A 1,995-nucleotide genomic window follows, 5' to 3' on the forward strand; every position below is an offset into this window, starting at 1 on the left:
GTGTGGGAACTGCACTGATTCTATTCTCTCTGTGCGGGGCCAATTTCTCAAAACTACTGTAACATGGTTTGTGTCACCAAATGCACAAATGGTCACAAGATGTGCACCAAATTACAAACTATTTCCACATTAATATAATGAAGTTTGAACACTTCCGGTTGTCATTTTTAGCTCCGTAGGGAACAGTGTTCCGCTGTGGGCTGCTCCATTCATCACTTCATTAACTTTGGTTAACGAAGGCAGAGCTGCAGCACCACCATACACTTCTAGTGGTTCTCTTTCATGAAGTTTTCTTATGTGTATATAGTTCCGTTTTTTGACTGTTCCTTCTAACGCTACATTTAACATGTACTATTGTTATTTATTAGCCACTTCCTGGTCCAAAACGTAATGTTGTCAATGGAATGTTTGTCACCAATTAGCTTCATGTGCTTTAAACTAAGTCTTATGTTCGTCTTGTGTTTCAATGTTGGCTAATGCTAACCGCTACATCCCACCGCCGCTGTGTCCAGTGAACAAATGAATGAACGGATTCGCTGTAATACAACTGTATAACAACAGTTTGACAAAGGACAAAGGTACAGCGAACAAAAAGCCAATAAATGTGGTTGACAAACAGGAAGCAGTTGTTGGAATTTAACGACATATTTTAACCCCTGTACTGAAAATACTTTATAATCGGAAATATTCGATTTCGACCACACACACAAGACATCAGTGAAGGAAAACAAATATTTTTAAATGGACTTACTTCGCAGACAGTGTGTTAATAGAGCCAGTTGTGAGCATAAGACCCGCGAGGAACAGCTGGTATTTAGTCCAGGTCATGTTGCCGGGAAATTAATACTGTTGGGAAAATAGAAAGCAGGAATAACAGAGCCGGAGCTGAGCTTTTGTTTTTACAGCCACTCGTTGTTTTTCCCAGCTCTCTCTGTGGTTTTCCTTCGTCGGTAAACGTCACATGACTCAGTCAGAGTCAGCTGACCTCAGTGTCTGTGCTGAGTTTATGGGCTGTAGGAAAAAAAGAACATTAGCTCATGAATACTTAAACTGAATAAATATAGACAACAACTAAAGACGTTAGATAAAGACTAATCTAGCTTCAATGTGGACTAATTTTTATCATATATTTTTGATAATTCGTTAGTGACAAAAAAATTACTGGTCATTCATTTAGCGGTAGAAAATTTTTGATAATTCGTTAGTGACAAAATGTACTGGTCATTCATGTAGCGGTAGGCGAGTTAGTCTTCTAATCTAAGTGAAGATCGCTAGTTTAAATCTGACAGATTTAAACGCAGCATTCACGCTGCGCTGCAGTGAACTTAGCTGCTTTAGACATTTTAGACAAAAGTATTAAAGATTGACACGTCAGCTGTTTTTCAATCACTATTGTCACAATTCATCATTGTATTATTTTTTTAATTCGTTTTTTCTTATCAAAAGATATTTTATTTAAGTTCCACTAAGGTCGGCGGAGGGACACAATTTATGATGGTTATGAGGCCAGGAGACAGGTTGTTCGGTGTTTGCTCCGCCATTTTTATTTAGCAAAAGTAGCTCTCAGTGGAAAAAGGTTGGAGACCTCAACAGGTCTCCTGTAATTGCCCATGCATGACCAACAGGTGGAACCAAAGACCAGATGTGGACTATCACTTATTCAACGTGGCCTCTTCCTGTTTCCCCTCCGTGGCCTGATGTAGTTTAAAATTAGATCGTGCTCAAACTCACAAAAGTCTAAATTAGGGATATTTTTGCAGGCAAATCAATATCTGACACATTAGTTAATAGTCTCACACAAAAAAAGTAATTAAAATTTATAGCTCATTCTGATACCGGCTCTGTGATAATCATTCATCTTTCTACACAGAAGGTGTTCTGCTGCTCTGGGAGCTCCTTCCACACCTGTGAGGCTACTCTGAGCTAAACAGTATTCTGTTGATGTACACAGACAGAGAGGAGGTGAGTCAGCTGCTCACTCTTCCAGAGAGTTCC

General features: G+C 39.1%; 1 protein-coding gene across 1 annotated transcript in view; it reads right to left on the reverse strand.

The window, feature by feature from the left end:
• The window catches only part of slc35f6 (solute carrier family 35 member F6), a 5,068-nt gene extending 4,100 nt beyond the window's left edge, over nt 1-968 (reverse strand). Inside the window, exon 1 of the mRNA XM_008313002.3 lies at nt 752-968. Within this exon, the coding sequence (XP_008311224.1) occupies nt 752-828 (77 nt within the window). The 5' untranslated portion in view covers nt 829-968. The remainder of the gene's footprint in view (nt 1-751) is intronic.
• Nucleotides 969-1,995: the final 1,027 nt, after the last annotated feature.

This window comes from Cynoglossus semilaevis, chromosome 7 (genome assembly GCF_000523025.1).
Source record: "Cynoglossus semilaevis isolate Cse_v1.0 chromosome 7, Cse_v1.0, whole genome shotgun sequence".
NCBI lineage: Eukaryota > Metazoa > Chordata > Actinopteri > Pleuronectiformes > Cynoglossidae > Cynoglossus > Cynoglossus semilaevis.